General features: G+C 42.5%; 1 protein-coding gene across 4 annotated transcripts in view; it reads right to left on the bottom strand.

Moving 5' to 3' along the window:
* Scube2 (signal peptide, CUB domain and EGF like domain containing 2) overlaps nt 1-17637 on the bottom strand; it is a 74340-nt gene that overhangs the window by 23749 nt on the left and 32954 nt on the right. For 2 of the 4 annotated variants that reach the window (XM_078046523.1, XM_078046521.1), the window contains exons 10-16: nt 16727-16843; nt 15330-15452; nt 14769-14885; nt 14420-14506; nt 12142-12276; nt 9385-9540; nt 8799-9005 (exon numbers count right to left, since the gene is read on the bottom strand). In XM_078046523.1, the coding sequence (XP_077902649.1) occupies nt 8799-9005; nt 9385-9540; nt 12142-12276; nt 14420-14506; nt 14769-14885; nt 15330-15452; nt 16727-16843 (942 nt within the window). The remainder of the gene's footprint in view (nt 1-8798; nt 9006-9384; nt 9541-12141; nt 12277-14419; nt 14507-14768; nt 14886-15329; nt 15453-16726; nt 16844-17637) is intronic. The other 2 variants (XM_078046522.1, XM_078046524.1) reach the window with 2 other exon arrangements.

Raw genomic sequence — 17637 nt, 5'->3', positions numbered from 1 at the left:
TCCATGTACTGGGTAAGTTTGTGGTATGAGACTGACCCCTCGCTCAGCTGGTGTGTCCCTGGGACAGGACACATGTTAAGATGAAAAGTCTCCAAGAGAGATGAGCAGGGGGCAAAGATACTGAGGGATTCACTTCTTTCTGTATACTGAGAAGAATTACAATGTAACTGTGCCTGGTTGGATTTATTGATTACATTATCTAGTTTCAACTAAAGTAAACATCACAAAATAATAAAAAGCAGCTCCAGAGATTTCTGTAAGGATCACCTGCACCAAAGGTATATCCACCTTGCAAGCATGCATGGCAACAGGAAAGTGCTAGGGTGACACTTATACCCTCAGCACCTACTCAAACCATATCATGAGATACAGACAGTAACAATTCAGTAGATAAAACAAGAGTTCACCTAAGGGCTTGGATTGTGGCTCAGTGGTACAGCACTCACCTAGAACATGCAAGGCCCTGGGTTTGATCCTCAGCACCACATTAAATAAATAAATAGATAGATAGACAAATAAATAAATAAACAAATAAATGTATTGTATCCAACTACAACTAAAAAATAAAAAAATATTAAAAAAAAGAGTTCACCCAAAGCACTAGCAATGAACCAAAAAAAATGGATTTAGGAATGCTACTATTAGCAACAAATCTTGCCAAATCACAGAGTATACCTTAAGAAGCTAGCCAGTTATTTTTCAATTGTGTCTAATCTTTGTCTTGTTCTATATTTTATTGTAAGTAAATATATTAGCCAATAGTGCAAGTATAATTTATAAATAAGTAAACGTTCATTTAAGAGTGTGTGTTCTAAAATGTTCAATCCTTCTGGGATAGAGAAGTCTATAATTAAAAATAGAAATAAGCCTGGTGAGGGCACTTTGGGAGTCACCAGCATTTGGTGATATTTAAAGCTGCAGCACTGGATGAGGTCAGCTAGGAGAACATGAAGCTAGAGGAGGGGAACAGGCACTGAGCCCTGGGACACCTGGTGCTTAGAGAACAGAAATAGGAGAGGAACCAGCATCCAACATGGAAAGGAAGCAGCCAGTGAGGTAAGGAAAACCAGAAGTATGTGGTGTCCACACAGAAAAGAGATTCCAGGCAAAGGGAGGAATCAAGAGGGTCAGACAGCCTGTCTGCAATGGGAGCAGGGAATTAGCAAGCAGCTTTAGCAACATGGTGGTCATTAGAAATCTTAGAAAAAGCAGTTTCAGTGTAAAGGTTGCAATGAAAACCAGACTGAGGAAAAAGTGGGAGGTAAAGGAGTGTAGCACAACTCTTTTCAAAGAGTTTTGTTCTGGCTGGTCATGGTGGTGCACACCTGTAATCCTGATGGCTCAGGAAGCTGAGGCAGGAGGATCTCCAGGCTGATCAAAGTCAGCCTCAGAAATTTTAGCAAGACCCTAAGCAACTCAGGGAAACCTTGTCTCTAAATAAAATACAAAAATTAAAAAATAGGGCTGGGGATGTGGCTCAGTGGTTGAGTGCCCCTGGGTTCAGTCCCTGATACTTAAAAAAAAAAAAAATTTTTTTTTTTTTGTTCTATAGGAAGACAAAGAAATGAGGTTGGGTCTGGTGATAAGCATAAGGTCAACAGACAGTTTGATCTGGGGATAGGATTTCAGTCTATGTGCTATTGGAAGTGACCCAATAGAGAAGGAGAACTCTGAGACTGGGCAGTGAGGACAAGGCAGCAACATGCTTCTGAAGTTGAGAGGGATTGGGCTCCAGTACCCAAGTGGAAGAGATGGCCTTAGGTGGGAGCATGGGCCAACCACTCACTTTAACAGGAGGGACACTGGAGTGCTTGTGCACAGATGCAGGATGGAGGGCTGATCTGGACGTGAAGTGATGAAGTTATTTTCCCATGGACAAAGCATCTCTACTCTTCCCTGCCTCTGGGTTTGTCCTCTCTCCCTCCCCCCCTTTCTTTCTCTCTCTCTCTCTCTCTCTCTCTCTCTCTCTTTGGTACCTGTGATTGACCACTGAGTAACATTCCCAGTCCCTTTTATTTTTTTTATTTTGAGACAGAGTCTCGCTAAGTTGCTGAGGCTGACTTTGAACTTCTATCCTCCTGCCTCAGCCTCCCGAGCTGCTGGGGTAACAGTTTTGTGCCACTGAGCCCTGCCGGGTTTTCTCTTTTTATCAATGGCATCTCTCCTCAGTGTGTCACAAAGGCTCAGACCTACACCTAGTCCTGCCTTCTCTCCTCACTGCGCCATCACTGAGCTGGAGCATCCTGCATTTGTGGCCCCCAGCCCCTGGTGACTCATTCCCAGGCACTCATGGCTAGCTCCTCCCCATCTCTCATTTGGACTACTGTGATGACCTTCCACCTAGTTCCTTACTTTCTGTTCCTCCTGCCTCTCCCCTTTACACCCGCCATTAGATTCTCTTCCCAAGATGTTTCCTGGATGGCTTTACTCCCTGGCTCAAAACCTCGCAGTCTTGACTCCCTGCATTTCTGTTTCTTTGACTCATGTTCAGTCTTTAGCTTCCTTTTCTATGTCTGAGCTTTCATCCTTTCTTATGCTCTCTCAAGAGGCTGTTTTTCTCTGCTTCTCCCATAAATCTCTTCTGATTATTTCTTCCCCAGTGATCTCATTCATCTGACCATTCAACCAACCAGGCCTCCTGCATATGAAACAGGGCTGGGTGGGATGAGAGACATATGGGATGCGAGTGGCAGGATCAGAGGCCAAGTCAGAAACCTCTGAACTCACCCATACTCTCCTCTCTGCTGCCCCTGATCCATGTGATCACCAAAGGCAGCTTTCTTCCTGCATGTTCCTTTAACTCACTGCCTTTTCTCTATACCTTCTTGATCTCAATATCTTTAATGTCGTGCCTTCCAAAGTCCCCAAATTGGTCCTTAAGCCTGTAAGTTTTGTCCCCTACAATATAGCAAGAAGATCTTCCAGGAATACACAAATGACCTGGACATTTCCTGATTAAATAAATCCTCCAAGGGCATCACATCACCTAAACAAAGCAGAGCCTCCTTACCAACACATCCAAGGTCTCCCATGACTTAGCCATGACTTCCGCCTGGCCTAGTTGCCCACCACATCCTACCTGGCACTTGCGGGTAGTAATATCAATGTGTCTATTCTTCTTTGTGTTCAGCTTACTCTCCCTCATTTCCTAAGGCTGTGCCTTTGCCTGAAAATGCCTCCCTATTTATACATAACCAGTGCATCCTTCAAAACTGAACTTAGGCTCTCTCTTTTGGCGGAAGGTTTCTTTAATCCTTAGCTGGGGGTGCTGAGTGAAACTTGAGGGATGGTGTCATATTTATCCAGGTCTCCTAAGCTCCCACCACAGAGCTGGCCCATGGAGGGTTTCATCTGAGCACATTGTATGAGGGATAATCTTAGGGCACAGGGTATACTCAGGAGAGGTGAGTATTCAATTTGAGAGCGTTAGGAATATAGGCTCTTGAGCCAGATCTGAGTTAGAATCCTACCTTTGTCACTTATTTGCTGGGTGATGTTGGGTAAAATGCTAACCTTCATGAGGTAATATATGTAAAATACTTAGCACACTACTGAGCACATTATAAGTGCTCAACATTTTACTAAATTATGTTTTTAAAATCTAATTTAAAAAATTCCTACTAAGTCTGTGATAAATATTATTAAATATTTATGGTCTATTATTGGTCTATATTGCTAATATAGATTTTCTTTTCCTTAATTTAAACAAAAAAAATTCTACCTGTGTGATTCCAAATGATTTCTCAATTTTGAAAAATCTAAGAATAAAATTCCCAGCTCATTCCTGCCTCAGGCCCTTTGCGTCTACTAGTCCTTCCCTAACCTAGGGAGCTCCCCATCCCTTTCAGAGCTTTGCATGCCATCTCCTCACACATCCCCATGGACAGTATCCCTTCCATCCCTCCAAACCTCTCAGTTTTATTATCTTCACAGCACATAAACTTCTGGAATTATCTCCTTTCTTTACTTTTTAATTTCCATCTCCCTCTGTTGGCATGTGAACTTCATTCAAACTGGCCTCTTGCTTGTTACGTTCTCACAGTTTCATCTCAAGCACATCGAGCGAATGGAGTGGAGCCTCAATAAGTCCTGACTGAATTAACTTTTCTCAATTGCTGCAGAGGAAAGCTACTGCTAGTAAAAACTGAATTGAACTTTCCTATTCTCTCAAGAACCCAGGCACTAAAATACTTCCCAGTTCACCAGTTGCCTGTATACTCTTAAAAATCTCAGCAAGTTTTAAGAAGTCAAATACAAAAATAGGCCTATTATCAAGTCTATTTCTTAAAAAGTTTTTTTCCTTTAGCTGATGTCATGAGAGTGTAATGCTCAAAATCTGGGTCACTGTTAATTTTTCTTTAGGCATGAAGGACTTCATATAGTCCTGTATGGAGCTTAAGAAATTTGTTCCTTGTAGAATATAATTGCTTTTCTTTTTCACCATCTTACTAAAATGGATCACAGATGGTACAAAAGTCACTTGCAGAGTGGGCTGCTTCCAAAGTCCCCAAATACCAAATTAATAAAAGACTTTACTATGTTCAAATGACAATAAGAAAGTCTTCAAATTTGTCAGAATCTATTTCCTTTGATGTAACTTGGGACTTTAAAATTTTATTTTTTAAAAGGATATTGGAAAGACAAACAAGTCAATGGAAAAAATAAACAAAGACTATGGATGTTCTGAGAAAAAGAAATACAAATGAGTAGACCTAAGACAGCAGGCTCAGTCTTACTAATAATCAAAGAAAAACAAATTTAAATGACTTTATTATTTTTATACACATTCAGACACAATACTGGAGTGAATAGCACATTGGTATTTTTTTGGAGGGTAATTTGGCAGTTATCTATTATTATTAATAGATAGTTGTTATTATCTATTATTATTTTAAATATGCATATTATTTTTTAATAGGGGAATTTTTATACCTTTATTTTATTTATCTATTTTCATGTGGTGCTGCATATTAAACCCAGTGCCTCACACAAGATAGGCAAGTGCTCTACCACTGAGCTACAACCTCAGCCCCAAATATGCATGTTCTTTGACCTGGCAATTGTACTTCTGCAAGTGTGTCCTTCAGGAATGTCAACATGTGTACAAAAAAGGGTATTCACAGAAGCACTGTTTGTGTAAAAAAAAAAGGAATAAGTTTAGTGTCCACCAATAGGAGCAAAGCTAACAAATACTGTTGTCTTAAGACAGATAAAAACTAGAAACCATTAAAAGAAATGATGTAGCTTCCACGCTGGCACAGAAAGATGCCTGTGATGTATTCTATAGTTAAAAACAACATGTAGCAGTATTCAAATTGTATTGGTATATTTTAAAATATGTTTATTTACACATAAACCCATTTTCTACACAGCAGCCAAAGTTATTATTTCCAAATGTAAGTCAAAATGCTGTTACTGCTCTACACAAAGCCTCTGACTGGCTTCCTTCCTCCCTCAGATTCAGAGTTGGAGTCCTCACCCGTTTCTGGTCCCCCCCGCCCCTGCCCCTGCCAAGCTCCAGGCCTCTGCTCCTGCTCTGACATCATGGCTCTGCCTCCTTCCCTCTGCTCTCATCTCCCTGGGCTTCCCTCCAGTTCCTCTGAGTGCTTCACTCGCTGTTCTCTTTGCCCAGAACTCTCCTCCATGTCCCCATAGCTTGCTTCATTCTATCCTTTGCATTTCTGCTTAAATGACACTTTGCAATGAGACCTTCACTGAACACAGTCAGCATTTGGGGAAAATGTGTTCCTTTTCAGCCCTCACTTTGCCTGAGTACCTTCTATTGCACTCCCCAGCCAGCCTGCTCTCTGCACCTTGTCACCATCTGCTGCATGCTGTCTGTCTTCGTTCTGGGTTGGGTGCCTGTCTCCCCCTCCAGAACTGTAAACTTCATGAGAGCTGAGATTTTTACTTACATTTTTCATTGCTGGATTCTGGCACCTAAAGTGGTACCTGACACACATGAAGAGCTTAGTAAATATTTATTGGGGGGCTGCATAAAATTTCATTTTCATATGTACATAAAAACAAATGAGAAAAAACACATAGCAAATTATAACACTGATCAATGCTGGGAACTGGCAGCTGAGAGGAAAACTTTCATCTTTACTATATGTATTTCTGTACCACTTGGAACATGTAGCACTTTAAAAATTAAAACTAAATTAAGGGGCTTGGGGTGTGGCTCAGTGGTAGAGCGCTTGCTTAGCATGTATGAGGCACCAGGTTTGATTCTTAGCACCGCATATAAATAAATAAAAAATAAAGGTCCATCAAAGACTAAGTAAAATAAAATAAAAATAAATAAATAAACTAAATTGAAATATCTTAACAGAAAAACAATAATTCCATTCCTCCTTCCAGGTCATTCAAAACATTTTTGGGGAGGCTTTAACATCATTTGAACATGTTGTCCAAGGGTTCGTATGTTGACATTTAATCTCCATTGTGACATACTAAGAGAGTGCAAAGTTAAACCAACTGAGACATTTAAAGGTGAGATCTTTGGGAAGTGACCAGCGTTAGATAAGTTGGAGCCCTCTGATGGAACTGGTGGATTTATAAGAGAGAAGGAGTAGTGCCAGCTATACAGAAGGCCAAGGCTCAGGAAAGAGATCAGAACACACACACACACACACACACACACACACACACACACACAAATGCCATGTACCTGCTGGGTAAAAATCTTTTCTAATTAACACATTCAACCTTTCTTTGTATCTATTCCTTCCTCTAGCAGACAGAAGAAAAAAAAGAATGTTAGTAATTCCTTATGCAAGAGGGGGAAAGTAGGGCTGATGAAATCTTCAACATTGCTTTCTGACAAGGTGGCAAAGATTTGATCTCATGTAGGCTACAAAATTCATCCAATTTTAGAGGGAGCTTGAGATAAGACACACTGTCTCTCTTAGGAACAAATCCAACCAAATTTAGCATGACAACCAAATTTAGCGTGGCATCTCAGGGGCACCTTCACACACCACAAGAGAGACAAAATGCTCTACAGTATCCTTCACAGGTTGTCATGATCATGAGGCCTCTGTTAACTCCTGCCCCTATCCTTGGTTTAGTTCCCAGAAGCATACCATACCCATGATAGTATTAGTAAGGGTCTCCCTGGAGAGTTGGTCCACCTGCCCTTTATAATAGTTTTCCTACATTCTTAACAGACCATGAAGGCTCCCTGGTGAGCCCACAGGCTTACCCCAACAGGAGAGTTAGTGGGGAGAGGGGTGCAGTTTAGTTCTGAGAGGTCAAGAAGAAGCCCAGCTTGCCCACCCCAAGTTTCTTCACTCACCCTAAAAAGTAGGGTGGCAAAGCCAACCTTCACCACTATTTTGGCTTGGAAACTGGAGCTCTTGGGATTTAAAATTAGAATAAACCAACCAGATGGGTTATATTTACTTTCTTTTTCTTCTTTCTTCTTAAAAGAATCAGCTGGAGTAAAAGAGATCTCTGGGAACCAGCCCCTTGTGAACAGTTACATTTGATTTTCACCAAGTTTTGGCAAAGGAACAGATTGGAGCTGTGGTGCTGTTGTTGACAGTTTGGCTGGGCTCAGCTTTGCTTATTCACAAACCCTAACTTATTACATCTTACCTAAGCTGCAGTTCTCAAGCCTCATGATTCTACTGACACTTTTTTAAATAAATATATATATTTTAGTTGTAGTTGGGCACAATACCTTTTTATTTATTTTTATGTGGTGCTGAGGATTGAACCCAGGGACTTGCCCGTGCAAAGCAAGCGCTCTACTGCTGAGCCACAACCCCAGCCCCTATTGACAATTTCAGAAAGAATATCTATTTACTTTGAGGGGGCTGGCTATTGAACTCCACCTTATTTGGAACCAGAGCACAGACTTTAGAATTAGACCATCAATGAGATCTTCAGCAAGAGAAGAGCTTCAGACTGTTCACCTATTAAACCTGGCAGGGTTACTATGAGGATTAAATGAGATAATGCAGACACAGGGCTCAGTGTTGTGCTTGCTAATAGAACTCAATAAATTGCCATAATAAAGTGAGACTCCATTTTTCCCTATTTAAGACTTTTCAAGTAGAGTCTCCCCTGGAGACTGGCCTGGAACAGTCTCTGACAACAAAAACATTTTAAAACTGATCACACTGGAACCTTTTGCTAGATTTATCAGAAGAACTGAAAGTTTGTCAAAGTTAATCCTCAAACATATACACAGAGCAACAACATACCACAGAACTGACACCCCTAGGAGCCTTGTGCAGAAGCTCAGGACTCTCACAAGGCAGCAGGGTGGCCCTAGCTTTGCCTCTGTACAAGACTATGGACAGGAGTTTGATCCCTGCTATCAGCAATCAAGCCAGAGAGAAGTGCCTTCAGGAATTGATGACAGAATGGAGTATGAAAAAGGCTCTGGGGTGCCTCACACCCCAGTCCTGCCCGAGCCAGGGAACAGGGCTCTAAAAAATAAAAAGTACAAAGAAGATCCCTTGGGGATTTAAAGGGCAGCATCCTTCCTATAAATCCTGACTCTTTCTTTTTGTCCCTCAGTTCAGCAGTGACTTCAGTCCCCACCACAAGCCAGGCATGGTGCCAGGTGCCAGGGAAAGAGGTGAGCAGCACTCACTCAGCCCCCAGGGAGCCCCAGGTCTCGTAGGCAGGACAGCACCAGCATGACAGGTACCAGATGAGAAAGGGCTTCCAGAGTGTTCTATGAACCCAGAGAAGGAAGGATGGCCCAGACTCCCCACTGGTTACCTTTAGTGTTTACAGAGCTCATTGCAGTTCTGCAGGCAAGCATGTCCTGGGCTACTCACCGCATTGGTTTTCTACATGGCCCTGGCCCACTCCACAGGACTCTGCCTGCTGTTCTGATGTTCTGGGAGACTTTTTAGTCACATCAAGGTCCATGCCTGAGAGCTGAAGGTGAAACTGCTCCCTGTGGGCAGCCTTCCTGAGCGTGCGGATGGCCTTCCGTAGCCGCTTCTCTGTTCGCTTCACAATACAGCTCAGATCACAAGAAGCTGCAGAAACAAGGACAGCAACACGGGGGGAAGTCAGGCTGCAGTGTGTGAGGATGTCCAGACCGACTGCAGGGCCCACCAACACCCCGAGTTCCCTGTGGGCCAGAAAGGGCGAGACCTGGAGGTGGGCACCTAGCAGGCTGGGCAGCATTCAATTCAAACAGAAATTTATTGACCAAAACGATAGCTTTGGGTCTTTTTGAAGCAGAGAAAATCATCAGGTTCTAAACCAATTTGTGTAGTTTGGGGGTGAAAATAAAACAGGAGATACTTCAGTGTTTGCACTATTTTCCCCCCCAGGAATGATGAAAGGTAAAAGGTAAAGAAAGAAGGAGAAAGCTGTAAGAAGCCTGGCACCACAGACGGCTTTCAGACCAACCTGTCACCTCCTTTTGGTAAGTTTCACGCTCAAACTCAACAGTGATAAACATTTCCTTAGGGGTGCTTGATCGGCCAGGGGGTCCTGGGACTTGCTTGCCAGGGCTGCATGTAAGGTTTGCGTAGCGAAAGCTCTCTTTTACTGAGCTGTGCTTCTCTGTATGAAGAAACAAAATTATCGGGAGCCAAGTCCTGGCAAAGCACTCAGTTGAACATTCGCTAAAGCTCAGTAAACATTTCATTAAAACAACTCTCCAGGGACTACGTGATTAACTCCACATGGCGAGACGCTGAAAGCCCCCAGCTTGGAGCATGATGACATTTTCATCTTGAAGAGCCAGTATCGCCTCCTATATCACTTTACAATCTAGCTCTTGAAAATTCTTTTCATGGACAAATGCTGGGTGTGTCCAACTAGCCAGCCACATGTGTGGAAGAGGAGAACCAGGGGTCGTTTCACATCAAAACCCTGCTGATAGTTTGCTGAGATGTGCCCACATTCTCACAGTTGTTTTTTATGTTTTTTTTTTTTTTTGTACTGGGGATGGAACCAGAGATGCTTAACCACGGAGCCACATCCCCAGTCCATTTTACTTTTTGACACAGGGTCTTGCTAAATTGCTTAGGGCCTTGCTAAATTGCCCAGGCTGGCTTCGAACTTGCCTCAGTCAGTCCTGAGTTGCTGGGATTACAGGTAGGTGCCACCATGCCTGGCTTCACAGTTGGTTTCCTTAAAACTGGACTGTGAGGGCCCCAGCAGAGGGAATTAGTGCAGGAGCAGAAGGGAAACCAACTTCTGCTTTCAGGCAAACTGACCCTGACATAATTCTAACCAGAAGAGAGAGCTGGAAAGCACATCAACAGTGATGTCTCATTTTTTATTTTTTTTTTCTGTTTTGTTTTTCTTTTTCTTTTTGTGGTACTAGGGATTGAACCCCAGGGCAGGGGAGGAGGGGTGCTCTACTACTGAGCTGCATCCCAGCCCTTTTTGTTTCTTATTGCTGCTCTGGCTGGCCTGGAACTTACATCCTCCCTGCCCCAGCCTCCTGAGTTGCTGAGTTCACAGGTATGTGCCACCACACCCAGCTTGATGTCTCATGTTTAAATAACCAGGGAAAATAAATGGCACAAAGAATCAACAGAACCAAACAATATCATGAAGGCATCTAGGATGACAGTGGAATTTTTGTATGACACCAGGATTTGCATATCTCTGTTCCTGACTTTGGCAGTCTCCCATCCCAGCGACTTCCAGTGAATCTGGTGATTAATGATTGCTAACTGGAATCAAAGAGCAAGCAGGTCCACATAGCCACATGATTAATTTGGCTCTATTTTAAAATGCTATTTTATTGAACTGAAGAATTATCTTTGTATTCTTCTTTAACATTACAAGTATATTCAAAACAACAGCTCATCGAGAGCCAAAAGAAAGAGATAAATTTATTTCTTCTCTATATTTTCCACTAAAAGATATTTTACCTTTTCATAAAGTTAACTTAAAATTGTAAACTAAAAAGATATTCATCTTGAAACTTTTTCCTTTCAATTTTCCCATATCTACTTTTTTTTAAAGCTTTTTATTTTGAAGTTCAGATTCCTAGAAAAGTTGCTAAGATAGTATTGAGAGTTCCCACATAACCTCTACTCAGTTTACCCTGCTAACATCTTACTTACCCTAACATCATATTTATCAAAACTAAGAAATTAGCATATGGGTATAGTCCATTAAGTAGACAACAGACCAAATATTTTTTCAATAATGCTTCCTTCTGGTAAAAATTGTGAATGATCACTAAGGAGCATATAAAAAATGTAGAAAAAATTAAAATCACTTGTCATCCTCTACCCAGATATAACCATTACTCACACAGTGATCTTTCTATTTTCCTTCCACTTCACTTTTTCATACAATTTAGATTGTATTAGATATATAGATGTTTCTGTCCCCCTTTTCCATCTTAGCATTATAACAAGGACATTTTCCTGCCATTAAACATTCTTTTAATACATATAGTTAACAGCTGCCTAATATTCCATAAAATAGAGGTACCAAAATTGATGTTGGTTAGTTACCAGCAGGTAGTCAAAGAAACTAGGGTAAGCTTTATGTTTGTGATTTTTTTTTTTTTTTGAGGGTAGACTGGGGAAAGAAACCTCTTAATACATAAATCCTGATTTTTTTTTTTATCTCCAAAAGTGTTCTCTGAGATAATACAGAAAATGTGAGCTGAGGAAGAAAGAAGAGAAAGATGTTGCTTGTTTCAGTAAGGCCAATTATACTTAGATGGTATTTGTTCTGTTGAAACCAATGGAGTCACAGTTTCCAAAAAACAGAGCAGCAGGAATGCTGGATATTACATCTTTGTTCATCAAAGCTATCATTTCTGAGCCAACCCTTTTTTTTCAAATTTCTTTGGCTTACTCTTCAAGCAAACTCGAAGATCCAGAAAATTTAACCCAATGCAAACACACATTGCTAATTCATCTTAAGCCCTCATTGACTCCTTTGAACTCACAGGTTTTTCCTGAGCTTCATCAACTACTTTATGGAGGAAGCTCAGAAGTACAATCCCAAAAGGGTATAGGGGTGCTAAGCTAGGCTCTGCTCCCTCTGGTGACAAAAGTCCCTGGAGATGCTGAAGTTCAATCCCATCTGAAGTGCGCTTGAGTCAGCTGGACAGCTGTCTGCCCCTCAGACCTCCGGCTCAGGCATCACAGGCCCCTTTCCCAACACACCAGCCATCTGGTTCCATACCTGGTAGTGCTGGTCGCAGACCCTCGGGAAACAGCTCAGCCTTTTTCAAACTACACTTGCCTTCATTTAACTTAAAGGTTACACTTGTCCTGATGGTGGTGACATCTTCAGAAAGAAACAAGTGAGAGAAGTTACCTTCAAAGGCAAAGGAACGGAAACACCAGGTGGATGTTGGCGAGCTATCCATTGGCTGGCTGGTCCCACTGCATGGCACACCCTGAGCCCCCTCTCTCACCTGAGACCAAGAAAGGTTTGGATCATGGAATGCTCATTACCCTGGACTGGGGACACCTGGAGCTTTCTCGGTGTTACACTAATCCCCTCAGGGGAGAGATGAATGAATCCAATGTTCAAATATAACAAAGAAAGAGCCAAAAACAGCCTCCACGGTGAGATTAAAAGATGAGGCCGGGTGGGGGCTGTAGCTCAGTGGCAGAGTGCTTGCCTAGCACATGTGAGGCACAGGGTTTGATCTTTAGCACTGCATAAAAAAATAAACAAATAAAGGCATGATGTCCATCTTCAACTATAGAATTTTTTTTTTTTTAAAGATGAGGCCAATTTTGTTCCTGTCTGATAATGAAGTCCAATTTCTCAGGCTCAAATCTGGATAAGACCATCTAAGGAGAGAGTGAAAGGAAGACTCTTCCATGTATGCCTGCCCTGAGAGGACAGGGCTGAGGCAGCTGCCAATCCAGACATTATTAGATTTCCAGGGCCTGGCAGGGAACACAGGTCCCACTCTAAGGGGCTTTGTGCAGAATTCTGGGGGCAGTCCCAGAATCAGTCTTCACCACACATTAGGCTCTGGAATCCATGACCTACATTCGGATTCTAGATCCTTGACTTGTGATAAGAACTTGAACAAGTTTTTATTTATTTTTTTTAATTGCTTTTATTTTTTAAATACATGATAGCAGAATGTATCACAATTCTTATTATATATTGAGCAAGTTTTTAATCTCCCTAAGCCTCAGTTTCTTCGTCTGTAAAATAGACACATTTAAGTACCTATGTTACCAGGCTGTGGTAAGGATTAAGTGTAATAATGCCAAAAAAAAGAGAAGTTATTTAATTGGCTGACTGCTACACAGTAAAAACTGAGTAGCTGTTGGCTATTTGCTTTCCCACCCTTGGGTAGCCTAAACCACCAAGGAATCATCACTGAGGAATTTGATGAAACATACCATGATGTCCACTCTGACTGGGTCCCAAACATCCAACAAATAGGTCAGTGAATGGAGCTGGAGTAATGGCTCAGTGGTAGAGGGCTTGCCTAGCATGCAAGAGGCAAAAACTCACAGGTTTTTCCTGAGCTTCATCAACTACTTTATGGAAGAAGCTCAGAAGTACAACCCCCAAAAGGTTTTGATTCTCAGCACCATGTATAAATAAATAAAGAAAGGTCCATTGACAACTTAAAAAAATTATATATATATATATATATATATATATATATATATATATATGCATGTATATGTATGTATGTATGTATGGCAGTGAATGATAGTGCTTAAGATTCTGAACTCAGATTGCCCAGGTTCAAATCCTGGTTCTTCTGTTCCTTACTGGAATTTTATCTCTCTGAGCTTCAGTGCCTTGTCTGGTTAATGAGGATACTAATAAAATTGACTCAGAGGATTGTGGTATAGATTAAATCAGTTAATACATATAATTTAGTGGGCAGCACATTTTAACTACTTGATTACTGCACAGCTTGGGTATCTATCTTTGCCCATAAAGGTAATATGGACATCAAGATGTCATATGGGCCTCATTCAGATGTTCTTGTGACAGAGTGACAAATGTGCATACATCTGAGCAGATGAGGCCTAATGAAAACTCTGGATCTCAGTCTTTTGACAAACTGGAAAGGATTTGTCCTTTTGGGGACAGAATCCTTGCTCCATCTGTTCTGCCCAGGACTATCTCCATTAATGCCAGGTATCCAGGCACATTTCCTGCAGGGCCTCTGAGACATAGAGGGAATTTGGGAGACCTGAGTTTCCTAGTTCCAGAGCTCTGTGGGTCTCTGTCCAATATGTTGCCCCACCAGGGTTGAACACAGTGCTGCTGAGTACACAGTGAATGTTCAATAAGTATCTGTTACATGGGTGAGTCAGATTCGAGGTACTAAGGCTGCAGACAAAAACATCCTGCAAATGCTCAAGCCTTGAGATTAAGAAAGAAAAAAACAAATCCAATGCCCAAGAACCGCACCCTTGCATAAAGGCCACTGAACACAAGCCCCAAGAAAATACGTAGATTTGGTAATTACCCCCAAAAGCAGAGTCATTTGATTTTTGCTGTTTGCTCCTGAGAGGAGAAGAAGAGCCGCAGGTGACAGAATAGGCCTCTTGCAGTCCTGACAGACAGAATATGAATTGTCAAATGCATAAGCAAGGTTACTATGGGCTATCCTGATGGCAGCTAAAATCACCCCCACCCCACTCTTATTTGTTTCACTAGAAAAACACCCAGCATATGGGGCCTGAAAGCATGGGCCTCTGGTGGTCAAAAGTATCTGGTCAAGGACCTGAAAGGCCTTTGAGGGCTTCCAGCACCTACAGGCCAGGAAGACCTGGCCCTGGTATGAGGATCTGCCCCTGGGGACCAAACCCACTCACCTGAAGAGAGGTGAATGCCAGAGTGACATCTTAGGAAGCACCTGTCTCCTCCACCACTCTTCCCACAATGCAGGGACACATGAGGTGACACACTAGTGGACAGGAACCCCTTCACTTCTAAACAGGACAAAACACAGACACTTACAGAAAGAGAAGGACATTTCTAAGTGTGACAAGGATAGCTGAATCCCATGCACCAAAGGCCCCAAGTAAAGAAAGTCAAGCTGATGCCCACACAGAACACAGACACAGGCCCCACTTCCCACCAAGGTCAAGGAGTCCCTCCCTGGTGTGCAATTTTTTTCATGCAGAAGAGCAACCAGGGAAACAGAAGTAAGTTCCAACCTACGCAGAAGCACAGAAGGAAACACCAAAGAGCCTGAAAAGTATCTCCTGTTTTTGGACTATTTAAAGACTGGCTGCTGCTGCGAAGGGGAGAAAATCTTATGGAGAAGGTCAGGTGCTCTGGATCCAGAGGACATGGAGCACGCAGAGCCTCCCACCTCTGGGCCATCAGTGAGCCCCACTGGCTATGTCTGCTCTGTGGCCGGTGCCCCTTACCCACACAGTCCTTTTTATTCCAGTGGAGCTTGTACCCGGGATGGCACTGGCATTCATAGCTGCCCACTGTGTTTGCACAGACCTGCTGACAGCCTCCGTTGTTGATGCTGCACTCGTTGGTGTCTGTGGAACAAGATGCTCCCCTGTCACAGCAGCATGTCACTGAATGGGCTGACCCTATCCTTCCCGTGAGGAAGGAGCAGCTGCAACTTCACATGGTTGAAAGTCACCAAACAAAGGAAAGATGCTGACCGCCTTCAAGCTTGGCACCCACTGACCACATGCCCCAAATTTCCCATTGGCATGAGCCTTACTAGGGGAGGTCTCAAGTTCCTCTGTTCACTGAACCATTGCCCAGTTAGAAAACCTCAGAAGGGACCACACTCTGCTTTCAGATGTTCAAACTTGGACACCCCACAGGCTTCTAATTTAAAACTCCATCATATTCTGTGTTGAACATCAAGGGAGTCAGAATTCAGACTCCTATTTGACTGTTGCCTCAGTTGAGGTACAGAAAACAGAAGTGGCATACACTGACTCGTGTCAACACGAGACTAAGTCCCATCAGAAGGAGGCCCCAGATTCACTTCCTTATTTAGGGTACATTTTGTTGGTGTTTCTTGGCAAACTCAGTAGCTATACAGTTAGGCATATCAAGAAGACAACATGATCCATTCTTCTTAAGCACAGGAAAGAAAGACTAGGCAGCAAGTATTCAGGCCAGTGGTTCCCAAGTCCTGCAGATTCTCAGAATCACCTTGAAATCTGAATCTGTGTTCTCAAAGATTGCTTGGTGAATCTGATGGCCAGGGGAATGGAATGGGAGTCAGTTGGTGCTGAATCTGATTTAGACTATAGTCTGCTTGACTACAAGGTTATGAGACTATGTTGCTAAATGAGAACAGAATGGAGAGAGAAATACAATGGTTCCACTTGCAGTTCAAAGACCTAACTATGGGGCTTGGACTAAGGTTTTGCAGCCAGTGCCTCTGCACAGCAGGAATTGGTTGGTGTCCTGCCAAGCCTCTTTGAGGACTGCAACTTTACTGTCTGATGTGAAGTTCCAGTGGACAGGGTCGCAGCTCCTGAGAGACCCTCCTATTCTCTGAATACAACCACAAGTCAATAAAGTCAAGGAAGAATCAATCCACGGCTGAAAGAGCTCAGTTTCTCTCTCTGCCTCACTTCACACCAGACATGTTAAAAGGATAAATGTGGACAGGTTCTCTTTCAGTAAATGCTTCCCTTAAGATGATGGACCTGTTGCAATTGTGCAGGGACTATGATATACCTTTTACCCCTACTGTAGGAAAATAAACCTTGGAGATGAGCCCTGCTCCCCACCCCCAGGCCCAACCTCACCCCATCTCCCAAGCCTAGAGGACCAGTCCACTCACCTCCACAGTGGGTGAAGCCATAGAGAGTGTACCCTTTGTTGCAAGCACAAGCAAATGTGCCAGGGTGGTTAATACAGCTGTGGTCACAGGTCCTATCCAAAGAGCACTCATCCACATCTGTAATTGCCAAAGGGAGAGGGCTGATGAAATCAGCTCTGACAAATGAGGGGAGAGGTTTATAATAAACACCAGTTGCTGAGCAAGAACCCAAACAACACACGGTGGTGGGGGAGATTTACTATTCATCCTCCTCTCTCGTTTGTGTCAAAGAAAGAATTGAGCACCTCACCATAGGTCTGCTCACTGCCAGGATCCTTATTTCCAAATTCTGTTGCAAACTGCACATACCTTTAGGTTTAATTTGTCTCTTTCACCTATACTTCTTTGCAGGGATAAGTAATTAAAATTATGTAAATGAAATCACATGAGATAACATATCTAAAAAAGATTTTTGTAAACTATGATACTAGCTATACATTATTATTGTTATATTACTATTGGTAAAATAGCACCAGTAACTTTATAAGCTATGGTGAAATAAACAAAGGAAACCCTTGTGTTGGAAGTAAATCTGGTTCTCCTCTCTTTCTGATCTCCCCAGAATTAGTCTTCAGATTAACCAAAAAGCCAGTTAATCCTGGGTTTTAAAGCCCTCTGCACTAAAAGAATGTATCAACATTAATAACCTCAGTAGTTTTCTATGGCAGACATGGAAATTAGGTGGTTAAACTCTAAACTGGATCTGCTTGACCAGTCCATTGGTTTTGTTCCTCCCCCATAGTCCAGCACCATGTGTCTCCTATCTTCCTGGTTCAGTGTGAATGCATCCTTGGCTACGGATGGAGTCATGCACACTAGCCTCAGGAAACTGCATGTGTCTATCTAATCATCTCTTCTTGCATGGTCTGGCC

The sequence above is a fragment of the Ictidomys tridecemlineatus genome, chromosome 4 (genome assembly GCF_052094955.1).
Source record: "Ictidomys tridecemlineatus isolate mIctTri1 chromosome 4, mIctTri1.hap1, whole genome shotgun sequence".
NCBI lineage: Eukaryota > Metazoa > Chordata > Mammalia > Rodentia > Sciuridae > Ictidomys > Ictidomys tridecemlineatus.
This window is presented reverse-complemented; position numbering and strand designations above follow the sequence as displayed.